The 21,986-nt window shown below is 41.6% G+C and overlaps 2 protein-coding genes across 10 annotated transcripts in view; both read right to left on the bottom strand.

Annotated features, from left to right (window-relative positions):
* LOC136015235 (tRNA (guanine(10)-N2)-methyltransferase homolog) overlaps nt 1-2,452 on the bottom strand; it is a 42,591-nt gene extending 40,139 nt beyond the window's left edge. The window contains exons 1-3 of the mRNA XM_065680938.1: nt 2,248-2,452; nt 1,409-1,526; nt 6-75 (exon numbers count right to left, since the gene is read on the bottom strand). Coding sequence (XP_065537010.1) covers nt 6-75; nt 1,409-1,526; nt 2,248-2,394 — 335 coding nt within the window. The 5' untranslated portion in view covers nt 2,395-2,452. The remainder of the gene's footprint in view (nt 1-5; nt 76-1,408; nt 1,527-2,247) is intronic.
* A 1,888-nt stretch (nt 2,453-4,340) lies between these two features.
* The window catches only part of NCOA7 (nuclear receptor coactivator 7), an 84,438-nt gene continuing 66,792 nt past the window's right edge, over nt 4,341-21,986 (bottom strand). For 8 of the 9 annotated variants that reach the window (XM_065680943.1, XM_065680941.1, XM_065680947.1 and 5 more), the window contains 7 exons: nt 21,100-21,268; nt 13,948-14,095; nt 9,694-9,819; nt 9,065-9,217; nt 8,434-8,529; nt 7,461-7,534; nt 4,341-6,599 (listed from right to left, as the gene is read on the bottom strand). In XM_065680943.1, the coding sequence (XP_065537015.1) occupies nt 6,464-6,599; nt 7,461-7,534; nt 8,434-8,529; nt 9,065-9,217; nt 9,694-9,819; nt 13,948-14,095; nt 21,100-21,268 (902 nt within the window). In that variant the 3' untranslated portion in view covers nt 4,341-6,463. Of the gene's footprint in view, nt 6,600-7,460; nt 7,535-8,433; nt 8,530-9,064; nt 9,218-9,693; nt 9,820-12,373; nt 12,595-13,947; nt 14,096-21,099; nt 21,269-21,986 lie in introns of those variants that run through there. The other variant, XM_065680949.1, reaches the window with a different exon arrangement.

Genomic DNA, 21,986 nt, shown 5'->3' on the forward strand with positions numbered 1-21,986 from the left:
CATACCTTACATCATTCAAGTCACTAAAATTATTTCTCTGGAGGACAGCTTTTCCAACTTCCATCATTCTCTTCACTGTTAAACACAAATAAATTTTAATTAATGTTTAAGTAGTATTTTACACATCATATGTCAAGTGATTTTTTAAAATGCTACTCTCCACAATATTAACTTCAACAAACTGATTACACTAAGATCACAAACATTTTTTTCAAGATACAAACATGACAGCTACTCGCAATCAAAGACTGCCAAGATGGTGTTGTGCAATGTGCAATGATTGACACGAAAATTGCCACTGTAACCAATTCCCACACTACCCATGCTCTTAAGTGTTATATTATCCTAAGAACTTTATACAAAGCCATGCCATCACCACATCCTCATGAAAAAAAGTAACAAATACGGACTGGTCAGAATTACGACATTTACACTAATTCCAGTGTTATATCTCTACACAGCTACAGGACTTTGATCCTGGGCAGCCTGGCGTAAGTTGGGAAGTTTCAGAGATGGTACACGAACTTAAATTAAAACAAAACAGTCAGTACTATTTATTACTAGGACGTTTCATGACTGTATCACTGAGAAAAGAAGCAACACTAAGGCAAGTCTAAGGAATTGTCTTGAAGCATATAGAAGTTCTCTTCTGGAGAAAGCTACCCTATGGTTAAAAGTAAAATACAGTAATGCAAAATTTGCAACACACAACTATAACTCTTTTTTTCTTGTACCACCTGTAAGTTTCCCTGAGGTGGAATCTCTTCATGCACATACGTGCTGTAGTTTTTCCTGTTACTCAACACACTTAGATAGGCATTTCTTGTGAAACAAATTACAGGACAATGTTTTCTTAAGGAAAAAAAAAAAAAAACCATGAAAAAGAAGCCTATTAACAATAAATCATAGCTTCAGAGTTTTATAACTATTTTTTCAAAAATTATTGAAGTTTATTGGAAAACCGTATCTTTTTTCTCTCACTCCCTTTTTCCCTGAAAAATAACATAACACTTGTTTTGAAACATACATTTAATAAAATTCTGCTGTATTTTAAATGTAATACAAAATTGCGCATATGCCTAAGAATATGTAATAAAGTGTCACATAAATGCTTTAAAAATAAAGCTGCAGTTACAGGAAAGTGCAGAGGCATCTCTACTCCATGCAAACAAAAAAGACTTCATACAGTAGTGCTATGTTTTTCTAACATGGCATAAAAAACGTGCTACTCTAGAATAGTACATGAAGCTCCCAGCAAGGGCAAGTGTCTGCCTGCACTGACTCGTACCATCTATTTCCGTGTTTACATCCTCAACCAAATGATGCTCAGAGGCATAATTTACTTGACAACACACTATTTAAGGCTGTGTGAAATTATTTTCCTTTGAACAGACACTTGCACTCTTACCTAAAGGTATGTGTTCTTTCTTCAGTGTTTTGCAGTTTCCCATGTGTTCCACCGGCACCACCAGATAGTGGTGGGGAGCTCCAGGTCTGCAATCCCTAAAGCAAGTAAGGTCTTCATACTAAAAAAAGATGCAAAGACATTAAATTGATTAGGACGAGGGTATCAGCAAAGAGTAGATAGCAAAGTCCACATTCCCCACATCAATACTATACTTAACAGACTATGTGAAGTAGCTAGCAAAAACCTTCACGGTTTTGGAGCTAGCCTCCAGAAAAGCCTGTAAGGGGGATTTGTGTCCCCAGCTGACCTGCAGCCAGGACGCCTCCGTGTCAGGTTTCCAGCTGTTGTGCCGACCTTCAAGGCTGGCAGTGTTTTCCTTCTGACCGACATTTCCCTCCGATCTGCACAGAAGAGCCGAGGTCCCTCAGCACTACCCCAGACCCTCCAAGCCCTCCGAAGCCAGGTCCTTCCCGACCTGGCGGCCCGGGCTGAGAGGGTGGAAGAAAGGCAGGGCCGGCAGCAGGCGGCCGCCTCAAGGCCCAGTCTCAGGCTTCGATCTCTCGTTCTCAAACTGCTCCCTCAGCCCTCTCCCGCTCCCCGGCGCACCACCCTCCCCGCGGGCCGCGGTGCCGAGCCGCACCGCGACTGACGCGGGGGCTGTCCCCGCACCAACATGGCGGCAGCCAGCGCTACGTTCTCCGGTAAGAACCGGTAACGAACAACCGCCGCCCGCACAGGCCAACGAGAGCCCCACCGCTTCCAGCGGGGGACCGGCACCCACGGGAGAGCTCGGGGGCGGTGGCTCCCGGCGCTCCGCCCGCGGGACGCCCCTGACCCACCTCGGAGGAGAGCAGCGCCGTGCCCGGCTCCTGGCGGCGGGCGATCCTGCAGAACACGCACTTGCCGTCGTAGCTGCCGCCCTTCCCGGCTTCGCCCCCCTCAGCAGCAGCAGCCGCCGCCGCCGCCGCCCCCTCCCCGCCCGCCATTGCCACCGCCCCGCAGCCGCGACCCCTGGCGGCGAAGGCGGGCGGCGTCCTCACGCGCTGGCGGAGAGGCCTAAAGGCGGGGCGGCGGCGTCAGCGCCCCTCCCACCTGCCCGCCTCCTGCACCGCCAGGGGGCGCCCTCTGCCCCGGCCTTGTTTACAGTCCCCCGCAAGTGAGCCTCAGTATAAGCCCCTGTTACCTCAGCGAAGCCTTCCACAGCTCAGCCAGGAGCCCCCCGTGCTCAGTCACCGCCGCCGGGCAGACTCTCCTGAACAGGTAAGACAGAGTTCCCTTGCATTGCCACAGCCAGGCACACGCTGCATTGCACCCCCGAAGCACCACCACGAGCACGTGAAGTCTGCTCACCCTCAGTTTTCAATAAAAATAGTAGAAACCGGGAATAAAATAAGTGAACGCATTCACATCACAGAATCGCAGACTGGTCTGGGTTGGAAGGGACCCTAAAGATCACCTAGTTCCAACCCCCTGCCACGGACAGGGACACCTTCCGCTAGAGCAAGGTGCTGCAAGCCCCATCCTAGCCTTGAACACTGCCAGGGATGGGGCAGCCACAGCTTCTCCGGACAACCTATTCCAGTGCCTCACCGCTCTCATCACACCAGCTACTTCTGAACCTAACAGAGTGTTTCTAAGTGGTAGCTAGACTTCAATTTCAAAATACGTTGTTTTCTTAATACTTACGGTTTAAATCACTTGCACTGCTCGTTAGACCAGAGTTGCAGAGCTGCAGCATTCCTCACCATGGAATTTCAATGTTTATGTGCATCACAGAGCCCGAGTGGCACAAAGCAGTTATCCCACATATGATAGGTCACAGTATTTAAAAAGGTTATGAGTTGCAAAGTTGGGAATGAGATTTTTCAAAGCCACATTTCTTTCAGAGCACAAGCTCTGAAACATGGTTAGCTATTCTACCTGAAGCAGCTCATTTGCCAGCATTTGCTGACCCACAGAGCATGAGGCAAACCCTCTGCAATGAGCTAACCTGCTCCTTTTCTCTGCTATGAACAGGCAAGAGAAACACACAAGGATCATTCTGAAAGTAACTACGTTTTACTCTGCTCTAAAGCCAGCATTGTACAGAACACCCAGTACAAAGCCTGCACTGAAATCAGCACCAAATCAAACAGCCATGATTGTCTGGGTACTTAAAAGCCTTATTGTGAATGAGCATTTTATCACTGCCCTGAGTCAAAAAACTTTATCCGAGTATCACTGAAGTACATGTGCTTCATATTGCAAGAACAAGCTTTCGCGCTCTGAGAGAAAAAAAAAATCTGTGTTTTTTCTAGTGATCATAATTTTCCTCTTACTTTAAGAAAATTCTTACTGCCACTTCAAAGCCAGATTCACAGACAGCACAATTATTCCATTTCATGTGTAATCACAGTTTGTTTTTTCTTAACGCCATCTCTGCATATCATAAAACCAATAAAACCTGAGAACAAAGCAGTTTTAAGATATGCATGCCTTTGTTATGCTTGGGCAGAAATAAAAATACACAGACACTTCAGCAACATAAAAAAGGTGCATACAAAAATTATGTACATGGACATTTGACTGCTGGGAAATGTTGGTCAAAAAAGATGAGGGAACATAGGAAATTCACTACAGGTAAGAGAAACAAGAACTACTTTGTAACAGCCTTTGAGTAAACCCAAACTTCCTAATGGCCTTTGAGTAAACCCAAACCACAGCTCTCTTTTAGGAGATGCTATACCACACACAAAAAACCCAAACAAAAAAAAACCCCAAAACTTCCCATCTCTTTACCTGTGTTTCTAAAATGTGATATTGCTGGAATTCTCTTTTCAAGGGGAGTCACAGGTACGTGTTAGCATAACTTGTAATTTAAGATGTATCCTTTCATCTTTAACATTTACTGAAGTTTGTGAGTAAAAAAAAAAAAAAAAAAAACTATAACAAGTTTCTGAATGCATAAATTCCTTTATTGAAAATATTGTGATAGCACTGCATTACATATATTCAATATTCATAGTTTCAAGGGTCACAGAATTTTGATTGAACAACACTGTTTGGAATATATAGATATGCTCTGACAAGGATAATATAATGGAGTAAGTTGTAGGCAGCACTAGTGAAATGTATGTAAAATGCTGAACTTGGTCGGGTTAGGTTGGGGTTTTTTTTTAACTATTAAGTGATCTGCCACCATTTAAAAGAGCAAACAGTATTAGGTATTCCTGGTATCTTCAAAGCGTTACGCTGTAAGTGACTTCCAAAATATTTTACAACTTTACCAATAAAAACTTTATTTATGGCTGTAGTAGACCACGCAGAAGGGAAGCGTGAAAAGCTCACGTGCAGCGTGCTACAGGCTGACTGTAAGATAGCATTGGCTTTTAGACTGTGAAATTTCTGTGCAGGATTAAGATTTCATAATGCTTTTGAATGAAAACCACTTCCCGGGGTTTTTTTAATCTCTTCAAAAAGGGAAGAGTAGTAATTTAAACTGAGCTGTATTAGTCAGTTAATAATATTTACTCCAAAATTAGACTGTACTGCTTTAATGCATGGAAGCACACTAACATTTCTAAAACCTGCTTTTCTCAGGACAGTGACACGTTTGAGCCTAAGGCAGGACAGCATCCTAACGCTGGTCAGGCCTGGATTGTGTAAGCAGAGCCACCTCTTAATGGGAAAGCAGAATTCCTTAGCAAACAGTGAAGATAGCCAGTCCTCTGTCATACTCTCCCTATTAACCAAATTTTTGTTTTGTAACATGGGAGTCTTTTCAGTGATGGGGGGGAAGAATGGGAAGTATCAGATTAGTTCATGAAAAGCAAAGAACAGTATTTAGTTGCCTGACAAACCTTAAACGAGCCTGTTGTTTTAAGTCTTTTGTGGGAAGGAAATCATATATATAATTACTAAGAAAACAACTATTACACTGACATGCCCTGGCCTGTTAGGAAAATAGCATTCTTCTCTAAATCTCAGTTGTATTTTCTCCTTAACAAATTCTTCAATTTGTAGATAAATGCTCATAAAAGCACAGTGGGTAGCTTATTTTGAATCATTTTGTGGTGATACAAAGAAACAATCCTCTTCAAAATGTCCGTCATAAACAATCAAGTAATACTAGGGCAGATGCTCAGAGCATGCTGTCCCAATCCTGCTGACTGCAACAGAGCTGATACAGTCTACACCAGGTGGCAGTCTGCCCAGTGTCTCCACAAACTGCCAAAATAACCATCTATTAACATGAATGTGGCAGCCGAGTTACTAGGAAGCACTATTTCCCTTTTCTCTCATCTCAGGAAAAAAAAAAAAAGGAACAGAATTATGCACTCAAGTGTTTCTACCAGAAAACAAACCCTCCAATTAGGGTAAAATGAAAATGCAATCTCATTTACAAAATAAAAATAGAAAAATCAACTTCAGAAATCAAACAAATTGATTCAGATTAAATGCCAATGCATAAGAAACCTACCTGAATAGTATTTATCAAATTGAGATTTGGAACATTAAAAGAAAAAACTCATAGCTAATACATTTACAAAAAAAAAAAACCAAACCCAAAACCTGCTATACAATAACAATAAATAAAAAGACTTGAAAAACATGTTCCCTTAAGTGCTGTGTACACCTATTTGATTCTTTTCCATGGCAAACAGTATGCTATAGATTTTGGTAAAGTAACCTTTTATTTTTGGTTAGCATTTGTACACTGAACATAAATACACATGGAATGTACTATATAGTTATAGCTTTTCCACAGGATCTTCTTCACAGTTACAGAAAAAGTTTTCAACTTATACACCATGAATGTTTTCATAAGCATCATATCTTCGATGGAGAAGTATTGGAGGAGGAAGTAAAAAACACTTCAGAATGATGTCTTATTGTTCTGTCTCTTACTGCCTCTCAAAACCAGCTCTGTTTGTTCTTGGGTTCCGTGGGTTTTTTTTGCGTAGTCATGCTCTGGTACAAACTTGAGGAAAAAGCGTGTAACGTTGTGAGGCAGCCTGCACCTTCTAGTTAGCTTTTAAGTGCCTAATGGATCCAGTCCTTAAGGCAGTTAGTATTTCACTCAAATGTCCATACTTCGATGTCTTGTATTATGAAATCTTCTTTCTTGGATAAGATGTCATTATTGAAGGTGCTGCAGGAGTTGCTTCGCCCGTGATACAAATCTGCATCTAACCATAAGCCAAACCGGCCACTAAAAAGGAAATGCACAATAATTTTCGGGTTACATATGATAGTAAAAATACCAGAAGCTGTAGAAACCACCAGAGAAGCGATATGGGGAAATCCAGGTAATTCTGAAGAGCTCTTGGACCAAATGTGAAGACCTGAATCTTAGCGAAACACTTGCCGAGAAGCTCACAGAGCAGCCCCTCACTTGTTTGCACCAACGAACAGGGCAGAGGGCAGGACTGAGTGTGTGCCTACAGCCCCTCGTGCCATTCAGCTGTTCGAATCCACCAGTTGCAGCTATGTCCAAGACTGGGATATGGACACAAGGATGTGGACACAAGGATCCCTTCCCCAGCTCTTCAGCCCCATCTGCTTTAGGAGAAGGAGGAGGAGTGTTTATACACTCCCAATGCAAACCAGCTGAAGCTGCAGTCAACCCTTGATTTCATACCCGCTGACTTTTGAAACTCAGGACATCATTAAGCACTGTCTGCATCCTTGCTTTGTGTATCAACAGAATAACAACAATTTAATAAGGACCACATGAGAAACCTTAAATGCTGGTGGCAAAACTGCTATTAAAGATTATCTTCCAGTGGCAAATCTCTTCAGCAATGAGACATGTATCCTACCAAAACATCTGGGGTTTTTTTCTAACAAAACCCCAAAACACAACAAACTCTACTCACTAACATCAGTCACTTTCTTTAAGCAATAGAAGTTCCTTTGTTTTGTAACAGAAATCAGACTGGTGAGATATCTGCTCTAAACAGTGTACTAGAAGTAAGTTCAGCCATTTTACTGATTAGTTTTTCTTGCAACTACCATTGTCCGTATTCTCATTTGAAAAGTTAGGTACAGAATTGGAAAACCATTCACTCACCCTCCACCTCCGAGCTCCAGAGAGCTGGTGTCTCCATTGATGAAGTAGGTGTTCTCTCCACTCCATTTGAATACCTAAGGCAGGGGAGAGAAGAGGTGAATTAATATACGTTTGGACTGTGAGGGTTCTTGTACTCTAGAACTCCTGGGGACCAACTCTTAACATGTATTTTTTGGTGTGGTCATATTTTATTTTATTTGTACTTAAAGGGGAGGAAGAGGTAATACGTAGAAAGTAAATTAACAATCATAGAATAGTTAGGGTTGGAAAGGACCTTAAGATCATCTAGTTCCAGCCCCCCTTGCCATGCATATTTAAAACTATGAACAAGGTACTCTAATCCTTTTTGAAATTCTGCTTGCATCTCTAAATCAACATGTATTCTGTTAAAAAGGAACAATGTGTTCAATATTGAAAAATGCATAAGCCATTCAATAATTTCTTAATTACTGAAAAATTAAGAGGTATTTCAGCATTCAGTATTTCAGCAGCACTCTGATCTCTGTTTTGTCATCACTGTGTTCTTAAGCATGTGTGAAATTATACCCTATACTTGATATCACTGCCTTCCAAGGCCAGGCTGGATGTGGTTCCGGGCAACCTGATCTAGTTGAAGATGTCCCTGCTCATTGCAAGGGGGTTGGAGTAGATGACCTTTGAAGGTCCCTTCTAACCCAACCAGTTCTATGATTCTATAAGGTGAGTCTTTGGCAGTCCACTCTTTATTCCTCCCTGCTTTCCCCTTCAATCCACTTAAAATCCTCACCCTTCTGTCCAGACTGTCCTCTTGGCACTTCAGATAATTACAGCCACTTCTGCATAAAGCACTGCATTGAAGCAATGAGTCATCAACAGCAGCCATTAACAGCTGGCACATCTTCTAAACTCAAATATGCTGTCTTCATAAAAATCTCATAAATATTTCAGAACTGGATCCCAAAAATCTTCCTCAGGAAAGTGAACACCCACTTACCTTGAAATGTGGACTGAATGTGTAGAGGAATGTTTCACCAGTACCATAGTAATGGTCACTAAACCTGAAGGGTTGTGTAGCATACGCTCCAAATATCTGTCAGAATAAAATGGTTAAACTATTTTTGAGGACAGTGCAAAATTCAAGAGAAAAATCGCCAAACATGTCAAACTATTTTCTAAAGAACAACTGAGCTGGTGTTTCCTGTTAGGAGAACCAACTAGTAAAGTACATCAGATAAGCAAATCTTTTGTATCCTGCAAGTTAAAAGCCAGATGACAGCAATGGCAACAGGAATGCCAACTCTAGGAGCTACTGAAGTCCTAGACCTCCACAGAGGCGTTACTTGTTACAGCTTGTTACCTGAGATACCTAAAGAAGATACTGCCATAGGTACTATTAAAATAAGCACTCACAGCAATTATGAAGCTGGTGGGATAGGTATGTCTATTACTGTATTGATATACTTTCCTGCCTGTAAGTTTAGTTTAAGCAGTAGAAAACACAAAAGAAAACACCAATGCCTTATTTTGGTATGATGTCATTTCGCAGTATGACTAGCACTTCATATTGATCACTTTTCATAATGTTGCCATTTCAGCCCAAATCCCTTAGAACAAACACTCCTTACCTGGTTGTCCATATCCTTGATGACAAGGAGAACTGGACTATCAAGAGATGACGATTTACGGTACAGAGTCTTCAGACTAGTCCCGTGTTCCAGTGTACTGTACACAAGCCGCCACGGATATCCCTGCACTCGCGCGGGCAAGCTCCGGGCAAGCTGGACAATGAACGGGGGGAAACGGTTACATACTCAAGAGGCTGGGTCACAGGAGGTGCTCCAAACTAATCCCTTTCTGCAGGGGCTCTGAACCAAAATACAGCTGTCAAAGGAACAGCTGATGCCAGCAGCTTCACATCACCACATGTATGCGGCCTTGCACTCTGAGCCCAACTGCCTGCATTCACATAGTCTTTGAAAGCCTTGAAAACTAGCACCCCCTCTCTGAGCACTGAAACACTTGCCAGTCCTCAATAACACAAATCAAACTCCAGAACTGCAAAACATAATACTAAGCTTTCCAGGTAAGCCAGTGCTGCAGCAAACGAGTCCTTGCACAATGGCACTCCAACATACTAAGCACTTTACAAACTCTTAAAAAGCACTGGTGTTGCCTCCAGGAGGCAGAATGTCCCACACTCAGCAGAGACAGCACCATAGCTAACAAGGACACTTTGAAGTGTTTCTAGCCATACCTGCTCTATGTGCATATTCTCCAGAAGAGCGCTGTGATGCTTTAAGACAGGCAAAGTATCATCATCTTCTTCTTCATAGTTACTGCAAATGCTTTTTCGTCGTTTGGCTTCTTCTACAGTAATGATCTGAAGCAAAAGAACAAGTGTCCAACCTAAAGAGTAGCTCTTACACTGTCAATCCTCTGCTGAAGCAAATTAATTTTAAACAACATACTCCTCGGCTGTCACACTGTGTGGAGCAAAACCACTGTATGGGATGATTATATCAAGCACAGGCAGTGTTAACCAAATGGGGAAAATCTTAATTGGCAAGGTGTCTTCGAGACAGCATGGACAGAATTTCTTCACACCCTGGTGACCTCCCAGAGCTGTAGAGTTCTTTGGGTTTAATAAACATTGAAGTAACAAGGTGACATCATGTGTTCGGCCTCAGACATACTTGGTCCCAGTCAGAAGGCTATAAAGTGCACCTACTTCTTCCAAGACACAATACACACATCTGAACTAGATGTCTTATGGAAGTCTAAATGAGGAGGACACAGAAGCTTCTTTGATTTCTCTCACGCAGCTAGTTAAGTATATCAATTATTTTCTCAAGTGCTAATGCATGAGAATATAAGAAGGTTTAAAATTTCACTTTTTTATTTAAACAGCTGCTTTTTCCTGATTTTCTTTACTGACTCAGACATGGCTTTGTGCTCACAAATTTAAACAAAATGAATATAGCAACGAAGGAAAAATGTAAATCAACTGGAACAGATATTTTGAGTTCTTTCTTGTAGGAAATGTACAAAGTAAGATGATTTTGAGCACCCGCTTTACGTAAGTTCTTGAAAATACTCATTCTGAGAGTCAAGGTCTTTATAAAATACATTCTTAGTTGAAAATGATCAAACAGCTCTCAGGGAACTTCTGTTTATTCCTTTGCCTAAGACTTCATAAAGACTTCATACTTCAGTGTAGTATTTCAAAAGGTGAGTCCATACAAATATTTCCAACATCAGGTTTACATTTAATACTTCAAAGCCAAGCACAGCCTTCTCTCCAGCAACTACTGGTAAGCCACACTACCTTTTCCCATAAAGCTGTGTACAAAATGATGACGTGAGTCCGTACATTTAAAGCTTGTCTATAAAAGGACTCAGCAGCCTATAAGGTGCTGAGAGAGACAGGGGTCAAACTCTGAACCACATGTGGCACAGGCAGCATTCAGGAGCCCAAACATGGCATGGGGCAGGAGCTCCCAGGCTGGAAGCATCCACAGTGCCCAGAGCTGACTCCAGAGGGGAGGGAGCTGCCTCACCCCTCAATGGCAGCGGTCTGGGTGACGTGGCTCCCAACAAGCTGCTGCTGGGGTGCTCAGCCTCCTGGCTGGCAGAGGAAATCACCTGGCACAGCTGGAAAGCTGCTAACCCTCCAGTGCAGCAGCTCGGGGTGCTTAGTGAGTGACAGGAGCCTCAGCTCTACACAACAGTAGGAGGTGAAATGAGGCCCACTGTGCCCAACAGCAGCCTTTACCTTGAGCTTGGTGTCACCATAGCGAGCAAGAAGCAACAGCAAGAGCTCAGAGATGGGGCTGAGGAGAAAGAAAAGGCAAAACAAGGAAGCCTAAATACAAACCTAACAGGAAACCTTAAACTGCCACCCTTCCATGAGCATACCACCACAGAGGTCTTATCTTGGAGCAGGAACCTCAAGATGTGGCTGCCAACGCCTGGAGCTGGGCCCAGGGCAGCCGCCCCAAGCAGGACCCACACACTGGCACCCCAACATACACAGTGAGGCTAGGAAAAGAGAAGAGGGCAGGACCACAGGCCAAAATCCAGCCTGCAAAAGCGATGTTGTTAGGTGCCCCGTTCACCCAAGGCAGGACAGGTATTGCATCCTGCCCCTCCAGCCCAGGCTCAGCGGAATCTAGTCCTGGGTCTTCTGAGGACTGCAGAGAATCCTGTGCTGGAAAATTTTCCCATGGCCAATTTCAGGAAGGTTTGCACTGCAAACATAATTATTTCTTTTTTCTTTTTAAAAAGCAACAAACTGTTGAAGGAAAATGGTCTTTCTGCTTTTATCCTTGTTCTTCTTCTACCTCCTGAACGGCCTGCCTTCCCTCCTCATCTCCCAGGCCATTTTTTTTTTTTTTTTTGTTTAATGATCACCTTTTTTCATCTTAAATTAAAAGTATCCATCTTTCAAAGTTTATTTTCTAGGAACAGTTTACCCCAGGGGGAATGGTGGTAGCACTGAAGTATTACAGTAAATGAACCAGCAAAATACAACCAAACTTACAGACACAGGTAACCACAGGAAACTTATTAATGGAGCAGTGAATAGAAATTGACTCCAAAGACAGTCAAGTCCCCCTCTTCACAGCATGGGTACCTGCTCAGCCCATAACTGAAGCACACATTTGAACGAAGTTCAGAGTCAAAAACTGCAAAAAAAGGTACCTGCAAGATCAGGTATTTACAGGGCACACAAAATCAGAGACAGATAAAAAACATCAACTACTACAGAAACTGGATCTACAAAATCCTTTAAAGAGTTTATGGGACTGAGAAAGCAAGCTACCTGGGGTGGGAATACCCTGTTAAATTCATCTCAATACAAAACACGCTTTTTACTAGGGCAGAAGTGCTATATCAGATCCAAACTGTTCAAACAGGGACACAGTTCAACATACCTCCACAAAAGGTTCCTCCTCGTCAGGTCTGGCATAGTAAAAAATCTGAATATTCAAAGGCATTTGTTTCCGTTTCATCATCTAAGTTTATTTTGCAGTATCCACTACACTTCCCTGCTCTAATGGCAAGAGCTCTTGCCCACAAGCACGACAGATGGCTACTGCCAATGGCATGCTGCAATGAAATTGCTTATATGCTTCTCTACAATCACACTTTCTGTTTCCCCGCAAGGAAGAATGAAACTTCCACAGTAAGCATGCCCAAATTTGGACTTTGATAAGGATTTCCTGGCAGACCTACTTTAAACTTGTAAAGCCTGAATATCTCACAAATAAAAGAGACACACCTTTAGAAGCAGTTTTCAGAAAATACTTCTCCCAATACATATTTGAACAAAACAATGAGAGACAAGCTCCCAGGGTGCCCAGACTTCTCCCAGCTCTGTTCTTTTGAACACTAGCTTTCATTTTGGATTTAAGAAAATGGCATGAAATTAAGACCGGAACAGTGAAATCTATTGCAGTATACGACTGCACGCAGCTCTGAGCAAAACAAGGAAGTGCAGTATATGACTACACTCAGCTCTGTGCCCAACAAGGAAGTGCAGTATATGACTACACTCAGCTCTGTGCCCAACAAGGAAGACTCTTTTTTTCCATCTTGCAGTTCACAAAACACCAACATTAAGAAACTATAGAACTGTAAAATAACAGCTATTTAGGATTAGAGGTGATGCTACTACATTTTCAATGACAAGCCCCACTCCCAAGCTCTGCTTTTGAATGGGACAACACACCTTAAAGATAGAAATTAAAAATAAAAACAAACAAAAAAACCCAAACAAAAACAATAAAAAGTAGTAGAACCTTAAAAACAAGTTTATGTTTAAGACTTTTTTAATTCATCATCAAGAGATTTCCCACTTTGGGATTTACCTTTTTTTAATTTATCCCATAATCCTTAGCACAGCTAGTGCTTCAACATTCAGAAGTATCATTAAAAAAAATGTGTGCAAGCTTATTTGCCTTAGAAACTAGGCTTTGTATGCTCAAGAGACAGACAAACATAGGCATGCCAACTAGTTAAAACAGATTGCAAAAGCCCCCATACGAAAAAGCCAAAGTCTGAGGATAAAATTTATCCATCTTACAGCCAAGATTTAAATGGTATTGCTGCATGCACCTGAGAAGCAAGGGTCTGGCACATCACCACGTACCAATCCATTCCAACCAGCACGTAGATATCTGTGTTGGTGTTTATGTGTACATATACATTTTTGAGAGTTTGCTTGTAGCACATATAAGTGTGAATTCAGCAACACTGACAACATAACACCTGTGTAGTTTCGCAGAAGGCTAACATCACACAACCAAAACTTTTACACAATTTCAGCTGGTTTGATCCCAGAGAGCTCCCAGTTATTTGCCTGCTATTTCTAGGGACAGAAGAAAGGAAGTCTGAAGCAGCAAGCATTATAAATGCCATAAACATCACCAAAAGAACAATTGCCTAGATTCTTAGAGGATGCACACTTGATATGCACATGCTTCATGTAAAGACAGAAAGCACTCACCTCCCAGCTTTTAGTAGTCGGTTCACTGAAGAAATTGTCTATCATGTCAAGCTCCTCCTTTTCTACCACGACAAAACCTTGCTCTTTGGCATCTTTCCCATATATTTCTGGTGACCACTGAACAAAAAATGTGTACAGGTGATCCACCCTATAAAGAAAAGAGGAGATGACTGTTGTTCAGTGGTCCATGAACACAGCACTATCATGTAGTACAGAAGTTTTGCCCAATGACAAAAGAAGGGACAACTATACAAACGGGATACCTGTGGACTTCCACCCTCACATACCACAAAATGCAACAGCTCCCTCCACCTGGCAGCCTGAAGCACTTCAAGGTTTCTCTGCTTTCACTCCCCACAATGTATTTTTCTTCTCCCTTTGCTATACACAGAGCCAAAACATCATGGTAAAACCAGGTGGCTTGTCCAGCCCCATACAGTTTGTATTAAAAAGTCAAACGGATTGGTATTAGGTCATACTCACAAAAGCCAAGTCCATAAAAACTCACTTCACTTATTCAGTTTGACCTCCTGCATAAAACAAGCCATATCACCAGTAGCCTGCACCACATTTCTAAAAGTTAGACAGACTAACCACAAAACAATACTTCAGTCTGTTAGCATTACGAAAAAGAGCAGTTACTGACAGCTTTGCTAATGATATAGTACCAGCAGTGTATGCACTTCCATAAACGTAGTCAGCTCTCTATAATTGTCTTTCATGAGATGTTCTTTGACAGCATCCATAACAGTGAAACAATTTCTGCAGAAGGAATTTGTGTAGTGTATTAAAAAGAACACATGCAATTTCAAATAGGAATACAATCTACTGCACAAGAAGTTGAAATGACAGCAAAAAAAAAAATCAAACCCCAACTAAAGAGGGCAGATAGAAAGACAGTAAGTATGTGTGACACTGGATCTTCCTCCAGTTATTCACCAGATACTCTGCTCCATTCCAGGTGCACAAGCTGGCATTTGCCTTTTCTGAACTTCCTGATGCTTCTGTCAGCCCATTCCACCTTGCTGATGTCCCCCAGAACAGCAGCCCTGCCCTCCAATGTATGAACACTCCCCATATTTGCTGTTATCCCCCAAAATGACAACGGTGCAGTCTTGTCACTATGTCCATGTCACCGATGAAGGCATTAAAAATTATCAATCCCCAAGGAATACCACTTGCACCTCGCTGCCACTCAGACTAGCTATCAACCTTTTGAGCCCAATGGTCCAGTCAGTTTTTCATCCACCTGGCAGTCTACCTGTCTAAGTCAAATCTTTCCCATTTGTCTCTAAGGATACTATGGGTGATTGTGTTGAAAGCCTTACCAAGGTCATAGTAAAACATGAATCTTCTGCTCTCTCCTTGTTCACAGAACTGGCCATCTTAAATAGAAAACTTATCTGGCTCATAGAAAAATTATTTTCCTTTGGTAAATCTTCTCTAGCTGTTCCTGATCACTTCTTGCCCTCCATGTGCTTGGAAAAGGACTTGCTTCATAATTTTCCAAGGACTGAGGTGGAGCTGACTGCCCTGTGCTCCCAGATCCTCCTCAATTTTTCTGAAGATGGTTGCAGTATTTGTCTCTCCAATTATTAAGGACATCTCCCAGTGATCATCCTTTCAAAAGATAATAGAAAGCAGCCGTGCAATAACATCAACCAACTTCCTCTGTACACTCAGAATATTTCCTGTCAGGTCCCACTGACCTGCATATGCTCATTTTATTTAAGTAGTCCGTAACTAAGTTTTCCTCTACAACGGACAGATGCTAAATAAATCCAGACCCTCCAGCTTTATAAAGCAGCAGAATAAAATGAGAAATAGGTGACTGTAGAAATGAGGTCATTCTCAAAGGGGATGCAGAGCATCCCTGCTCTGTTAATAAAATTGTAACATTATGCTATGGTGGTGTTTTCAAGCTACAAAATGGAAAAAATTGGAGACAATTTTTAAATTGAAAGCCCACTGCTTGAGGAACTCTCTTACAGTCAACTTGACAGCTGTGAGGAAACTTATCCTAGAACTCAATAGCTGTTTTGGTGATCACGTTTATTAGTGTGTCGTGCACTAACAGAGAAACATCAGTAAAACGGAAAGTGCTTGGAAAGGAACAACTTCAGAAACCTACAGTTAATCACTCCAGAAATAAAGCAGTAAAGATGAAAAGATGGTAATAAGAAAACTTTTTAAAATAAAAAACACAAAAAAACAACCTAGGAGATACAAATCGAAAGACAGAACACTGATTCAAGAGAGATTTCCCCCTCCAGCTGTAGCCAAATTAAAAGGAAAGCGAATATGCTCACAAAAATGTTCACAGTTAACACACACACAGATGCCACAAAACAAATATAGAAAAAAAAAAGGTTTATAGTGAATGATATACATTCAGTAGAAAATTAATTTTGGACAGTAAAAAACATGACATAAATAGCATGACAACAAAATGATAAAATCAGTGTAACACTGATTTTGAGGAGTATTTATTCCACTGTATTGCTTAGTAAACTGGGCACAATCAGTTGTGTGTGTGAATGTATCCAAACGAGCACACACTGAAGAACACTGAGCAGAGGCTGTGCTTGCAGGATGGGACTCTACCCTTGGCAGGAAGACCCTCAAGATGCGGGATAACAGCTCTGAATTTCAGAGCAGGAGCCCTGCACCAGCATGCTGATGACAATACTTGGTGCAATTCCTGAATGTACCAAGAAGGTAATATTCAGGGGAAGGAATGAGACTGTGTTTAGTTTGGTGGCTGACACTTTGGTGACCACTGCTGGAACACTCTGCCCATCTCTGGTGCACCATTCCCAAGTCATCTCAAGTGTTTCAGCTTAGAGATGCAAACCCAACTGGCATACAGCAAGAGGCAAAAAGAGTTGTTTAGGTTACAGGAGCAATACCCTGTAATAGCCTACAGTAAGAGGAAATAATATAGATACAACCAAAACCAGAGACTGGAAGCCAGGAAAATTAAAGTAGATATGTAGTGCATTGAAAAGAGCAAAAGCAATTATGGATAAAATACACCAGACAATTTTTGTCAAGTTACAGTTGATTCTTGAGGGGAAATTGTAAATTATTCTTCTTCTAAAAGATAGATTTTAATTTAGGAGGTCCCAAACTGACATCATCACCACAACCATTTCTGTTGATAAGCAACAGTTATCTGACTTCTTTGAGGGCAGACGCAAACCAGTTTTCCAAAATTGATGTCTCCAGGTCAGTCACAGGTCAGGGGGGGCTACTTCACATTTGTGTCAGGGGGGTGGGGAGTGGGGTTGTGTGCATTCTGTGATAAATATACAAAGGCTCAAAGTCCAAACACAGTTCCTGGCCTAGAAACAGGAATTAAATCAGGAGTCCTACGACTTTGTTACAAACATGCCTGACTAGATGATTCATGAATCTTAAGAAGGTTAAGGTATCATAAGCCCTCATATGCTTATATGAGCTTAACCAAACTTGTATGAGCCCCCACCGTAATATATTAAGCTATAGATACAAATGGGTTTTCATAGGTTTCATCTGTATAGTTAGATAACTTATTTATCAGGATTCCACGAGTACTCTATTTGTAAGAGGTTAATTCAAAAGAAGTCTAAGCTTTATGTTACCTATTCCATTCCATTAACAGAAGTACGGAAGACTGATGCTTCTGCACCAGGACAATCTTAGTTATTGTCCCTTTATGCAAAGCCCTGTGTAAGTGCATGGAAGCATCACATAAGTATTCACTCCAGCTAGCTGTGCTCCAAGTTGTTCCAGATCTCAGTTTCAACCCTATCAACTACAGGGTGTTACGCACTAGATACTAACAGGAGTCACAGTCAAGCAACATCTTGCTCTACAAGAGGAAACCCCACAGGAACAGTAACAAAAACAAACCAAAACTCACCCAATGCCCCAAACCAACCAACAAACCAAAGCCCTCAAAGTATCACTGGGGCAGGAAGCAAAGACTGAAAAAGAGAAGCAACCCCTGTTACTCTTCCTCATTGAAAATCTGCCTTCTCTCCAAAAAGAAACTTCCTAAAAAGCAGATGCCCTCTCAGCAGCATGAACTTGGTGCAGTATCTTTTATATCAACATTGATGCAAATTATATATTCATAAACCAAACCCATCTGCCAAATTTGTATTATAGATGATCAATGAGATTTACTTCTTGACTGAGAACTAGTCAATGCTAAAATGAGGAAATTATTTGTTAGGACATACATTTATAAACAAAGAAATTCTACATTATTACCTCTGTCCCTAGTGTAAGGCATTTACTTCTGCAAGACCTTGACGACACATCTGTGACATAATTACTGATCTACTACTACTCAAAATCCACTAGGGTGGAAAATCTACAGGCCATTTAAATGTAAAGCCACATAGTAAGAGCACGCACAGACTTACCTTCTAATACTATAAGCTATTCCCATTGCAAAACTTCTCAGCAAAAGAATCAACCTATTAGTGTCCTCTCTGCTCAGCTGAACCTGACACGAAGCTGCCTTACACACAGTAATCTGTATATAAGGCAGCTCCAGATGCCCACCACCCCCATTACGTGCTAAGGTGAGCACCACTGTGATCAAGCAGGCAGCACAAAGCAGCTCATTAGTCACTGATTAACTCAGCCGTGCTGTGCAGGTCATGGGGTGATGCATGCCTGGACACTCGGCACCTGAGAAGGCATGTAGGAAGAGAGATGACCTACAACAGCCGCAAAAGGCAGATGAGACTTACTGACAGCTTTTATATATTATCACCCTAATCTCAGTATTAATAATGTTTCCAGAGGCTTCCATGTAAGTACACCTCCACCCCAGTGCAGCCATCCCGCAGCCTGCCAAGGCCAGGAAAGCAGCAGCAGTCTGCAAGAACAGCTCTGCTGGGAGCAGTTGGCTATGGAGCCCAGGCTCAAAACAGAGCCATTTTCACAACTGATGACAGAAACACTAAGAGATCATGGAAAAATGTAACTGTAATTAAATATGAAACAAAGGAAGATTTAACTTACACAGTGGTTACAGACATGCCCACTGATTTCTTCACAATCACAGTCTGGGGTGGGTTTTATTTTTTTGGCTGGTTTTGGGTTTTGTTTTTTTGAGGATTTGTTTGTGTGTGGTTTAGGGGTTTCTTCTGATTACAATGAAAGGTTAAGATGCTTCACAAGCTACCATGACTGCACTGGACAAGAAGTATTTCATTTATGCTGCTTTACAGGCAATGAGACATGAATAGTAATCTTGCTATTTTCATACATGAATATAAATTGCATTACAGATTTTTTTAAACTTAGTAAATTATTCTGATAAATTGTATCAAAAATACATTGCAAAGCAATCCCAAATGCTCTACGGTCCACAGCACAGTCAAGATGCAACACTGATAATTATGTACTATTCAATACTGGTGCAAGAACATCACAGGCAGGTAGGAAACGATGCATTTTGATTTGGGGAAGGCATCAGAGTGTTTGGTGAAGACACTGACTTGTTAAGCAAAGACATGTCTTGCATTAATATGAAAGAGTGAGTCTCGCTTTTAATTTCTGTCCCATGTTCTACATGATTTTTTATGCACCTCTGTGGTGTTAAGACAGGTGTGCATGAATAGCATCAAAATGACCCAACCCCATGCTATATTCACCACTAATTTTGATCAAGATCTGAACAGCATCCAGGACATCAAAGATCTGGCCTGTCAGTCAGCATGGCCAAGCACTGCAGAAACAGCCCACTGCAGGAATTACTTTTTCCTCATTCTAAAAACTGAAAACCAATCAATATCGCAGTTTATATATGGGTTGGGTCCCCTCACTATTCAGAAAATTTCTGCCCATAAAAAAACAAGTTGAGAAGCCTTTTTCCAAGTTTGTGGTAAGAGGCTTAACAGATCAGAGCAACGATCAGAGACAACCTCTCTTCAGCTCAGCAGCTTTAGTCAACATCAGACACACTATCCCAAAGCAATAAACTGACCTTGTGTTATATTACAGCATCACTCCAACTCCTTTAAGTATTTACTCACACTTCAACCTAGAATTTTCTGAACCTGCCCTTTTGCAATCCCCAGGGAGCCAAGGACTGGTTCAGCAGATAGCAAGCAAAACAAAAGCTATCTACAGCTACACTCCCAATGGCCACATTCCAGCTGGATTTAATTTCTCCTCCTCCTCCCTGCGTCCTCCTCCCTGCTGGTCTGTTCAAAACACTCATTTCTAAAATGCAGGAAATAAACACTTAAATCAACACACATGCTACAAATTTGAAAATAAGATTAAATAGTCTGGAAAACTATTAAAAGAAAAAAAAAAAAAACAAAAAACAACTGAATCTTAAAAGAGACACCTCTGAGCTGGATCTCCGGTTCAGATTCTTCCTTCCTGGAATTTAATTTACCAGAAGTGTGATCACTGATTTCCCTGTTCTGGTTCATCAACACTAGAAAACTGCTTTAGCTGCCTTTTAGGAACAGAGGGACCAAGGATTTGATTCCTCACTGCCACTGAAAATTCTCATGTGATTTATGTGTAAAAATCACATAAATCTCTTTGTTGTTGTTGTTGTTACAGTACTATTTAGGCATTCATAAACACCTACAGGCACATAAAACTTCAATGGATTTTATTGTGAAAGAAGGGACCTCTTTTTTATGGGCCTGAAGGCAGACAGAGCCGCACCCATTCAGCTGGGACTGTTTCCCTTTTCCACATGATACCCTTTGCTCATATGAAATAACAACTGTTTTAGGACTGGCACCCTAACGGATTCCTTGCCTCTCCTGCCACTACTCCCCTTTTTCCCTTTCCCTCCCTTCTCGGACTACAGCCGAAACCCAGATTACCCCTCAGTGCTTTTATTGTATGCTAGCTGCATGTACACCCCTCTTTTCATCTTCCAAGTGGCACCTGATCCTTTCTTCCTCCCTACTGGGAGCCATATTAAACCAGCAACAAATACTGCTTTATCACTGGTATACAATGAAATGAGGGTACCCCTCCCCTCATCTCAGCATCCTTGCTGAATTTCACACCTTGGACCACGTAGGAAAAGTCAGATTCAATTCTAGAAAGCACTACACATTTAAAAAAAACCAAACCCAAGCAAAAGACAAACACATTCTTGTGCTACGTACTCCAGCTTACCTTTCCCGAGGAACAGCAAACCAGTACTCTGGTTGCTTTATCTTTTTGCTGTACTGTTGAGACATGGTGGTGCTCTGAGATGCAAAGGACTTTCTCATAGGCTTGCCTACTTTAATGCACAGAAACATTGGAGGAGTCTTGCTCTTCTCCTCTTTTGAAGGAAGCATATCTAAATAAGCGACAGAAGAAATTGGCTGTTTACAGGCAAGTACAAATACTGCAGATGATAAAACATTATCACAGAGATTAATAATCTTGTGCAAAGGAATACTCAGAGGCACCATACACAGAATTACACCTGATACGTCATTCAGTAGCAAAACTAGTTTAATAAATCCTTGTTCATCCTAAACTGTGTCCATCCCAATTTCTTCACAGCCTGTACTCTTCTCAGCTGTGCAGCTATGTACAGAATAGTATATGATAAAGCACAACAGTAAAATGACCAGGCTGAGTGCAAAAAAAAGCAGGCAAGTAAAGGGGACAGTGTTTGACTGGGCTCAGGAAACCCTTCCACTTGAAGGGTAACCCTGCACACATGCACACAAAGCCCGATCAGCTCCTTAACTCTGATGGTCAGCCAGCCACACTAACACCTTTTGTCTGCACAATGCAGAGTCAAGCAAAAGAGCAGTCTAAGTTCCTTAGACTGCTAGTGCAACAAACAATTGCTTCTTAAACAATAGCCTCAATTATACTGAGGTTGCCTCCTTCAATTTAGGTGTACACATACAGCCTTATTTTTCCCCCCACAGAAAACTATCACCAAACACAACTTAGCAAGATACACACTCTTCCAAAAAAGAAAAAAAAAAATAACAGCAACACACTGTTACTTCAGATACTATCAGATATTAACTGACAGAACTCACTGAAGCAATAAAACT

This window comes from Lathamus discolor, chromosome 5 (genome assembly GCF_037157495.1).
Source record: "Lathamus discolor isolate bLatDis1 chromosome 5, bLatDis1.hap1, whole genome shotgun sequence".
NCBI lineage: Eukaryota > Metazoa > Chordata > Aves > Psittaciformes > Psittacidae > Lathamus > Lathamus discolor.